Source organism: Garra rufa, chromosome 9 (genome assembly GCF_049309525.1).
Source record: "Garra rufa chromosome 9, GarRuf1.0, whole genome shotgun sequence".
In the NCBI taxonomy this organism is placed as follows: domain Eukaryota; kingdom Metazoa; phylum Chordata; class Actinopteri; order Cypriniformes; family Cyprinidae; genus Garra; species Garra rufa.
Genome location: NC_133369.1, coordinates 14,452,103 through 14,454,263, shown reverse-complemented (window position 1 = coordinate 14,454,263; position 2,161 = coordinate 14,452,103). Strand labels below are relative to the sequence as shown.

The 2,161-nt window shown below is 37.3% G+C and overlaps 1 protein-coding gene across 1 annotated transcript; it reads left to right on the top strand.

Annotated features, from left to right (window-relative positions):
• The first annotated feature begins 223 nt into the window (after positions 1–223).
• On the top strand, positions 224–1,710 carry eny2 (ENY2 transcription and export complex 2 subunit). The gene is made up of 5 exons (XM_073847080.1): positions 224–356; positions 656–729; positions 1,021–1,091; positions 1,177–1,251; positions 1,360–1,710. The coding sequence occupies exons 2-5, from the start codon at positions 662–664 to the stop codon at positions 1,431–1,433; spliced, it is 288 nt and encodes a 95-aa protein (XP_073703181.1). The 5' UTR covers positions 224–356; positions 656–661; the 3' UTR covers positions 1,434–1,710.
• The last annotated feature ends 451 nt before the right edge of the window (positions 1,711–2,161 follow it).

Here is a 2,161-nt window from a genome sequence, read left to right as displayed (position 1 = left end):
TGTATTTCAAAATGTCATCTAGTGTAAACAAGGGCTTCTGTAGGATATTTTCGCGAGGACGTTTCGGTCTTTATCCACATATTTTAAATTTTAAAAATGTAAGAGTAGTCTTGCATGTACTGGAAAAAACACATGTAAGACCCGCGTCTTCTTTACTCAATACTGGACACCAAACAAGCTAAGAACGCCATATATTGTAATTGGATAGGAACCATTAAATTCGAAGGAACCTTCCGCTAGTGAACGTGTTTCTGTGGGGAAGGTAAACGGTGTGTGGAACGGCCGGCTACAGACAACAGCAGGGAGGTTCACATACACGCCGATGAGAACATTATGCGTATTTTCATCAGTATTTGGTACGTTTATTACAAATAACAAAAGATTAAGTTACAACTGCAACAACGTTAACTTCATCTGCCGCTAGTTCCATTGGTAACAAAACAGTTACATGTGTTCGTTAACAGCGAAATGTGAATGGAAAAAAGGCATTTTGGTTAAAACGAATTTTCCCACAAAGTCCGGCTGGTTTGTTCATGTTTTACGTGGAAATGAAGAATTAATATTGTTTTGTGAGTGGGCACACCCTTTGTTTGTGTCACTGGCATTGCGAGCTCGATATTGCGTCACGTTTAACTGTTTTCACTTTGTATTTCAGATTAATATGAGTAAAGAATTACAAATGAGGGCCGCCATTAACCAAAAGTTAATCGAGATGGGTGAGAGGGAGAGGTAAGTGTCTGGAATCATGATGGACTGTGTCTCTAAACCGAGAAAAATTGTTTGCTCATATGTAACGTCTTGTAGCATCATAGTCCCAAACCCTAGCGATTTGCCTGCCTAGACACACATTCCTGGAATATATGAAATCGTAAGCCATTTGAGAAATGTTTTAGTCATTTTTACCGTTATGCTAAGCTCGATAATGTTCAAAAATGCTATCTAGTAGTGTACTTGCTAAGTTAGACGCATCCTTTGAATTCATGTTTAATTTTGTTTATGAATCACTTTTTTAATCATCAGGTTAAAGGAGTTGCTTCGAGCCAAGCTCATTGAGTGTGGCTGGAGAGATCAGCTCAAAGCCTTGTGCAAAGGTAAAAACACTTGTCTGATCTGTCTCAAAGCATTGCAAACACTTCAGTGGTTGATTTGTGAAGACTTATTGCTGGTTGTTTGCAGAGGTGATCAAGGAGAAAGGCATTGAGAATGTTACAGTAGAAGACTTGGTTGCTGGAGTAACTCCCAAAGGAAGAGGTAGGTGGTTCTTAATCGTAAATCCTTTGTTTTTATATGCATTTATTTATGAGTCACCAACAGTGCAAAAAGCATACTCATCAATAATAACTCTCTTGTGTTTCTCAGCCCTGGTGCCTGACAGTGTAAAGAAGGAGCTCCTGCAAAGAATAAGAGCCTTCCTCGCCCAGCACTCGACATGATGCTCAGCATATCTGAGAATACTCAGAGTATCTGTCATTTTTGTATTGACATTATGGCAATAGCAATGCCAGAATGCTATAAGTTGAACTTCTTTCATTGTGTAATTTTGTTACTAACAATAAAGGATGATCATGTTTGTACATATATTATTTTGGACAGCTCGGTTCATTTATCATCTCTGTATTGAACTAATTTACAGCTGAAGTGAAAAGCTTATGTACACCTTGTAGAATCTGCAAAATGTTAATTTTACCAAAATAAATCATACAAAATGCATGTTATTTTTTTTATTTAGGACTGACCTGAATTTCACGAAAACGTTTACACTGCCCTCCAAGAGTTTGAAAACGCCCTAGAAAAGTGGGGTTTTGAACAATATTGGCATGAATCCTTTTTAATTTTGCACTGATAAGGGGACAACACAAACTATGAAACAGTGAAACAGTTTATACATAGAGATAACTTTTCGATTCATTAAAATATCCACCATTAGCAGCTATTACAGCTCTGCATAATTTGGGCGTTCGAGCTGTCAGTTTATTCAAACATTGACTTGATATTAATATAAGCCTCCTGAATGATTGCTCAAAAATTATTCCCACTATGCTGATATCATCCAAAACCACACTTTTCCAGGGGTGTTTCCAAACTTTTGGAGGGTGGTGTAGTCCATAAGAGAAAATAATAGTTGAAATTCTAAAAATGACCCTGTCCAAATCTTACATAC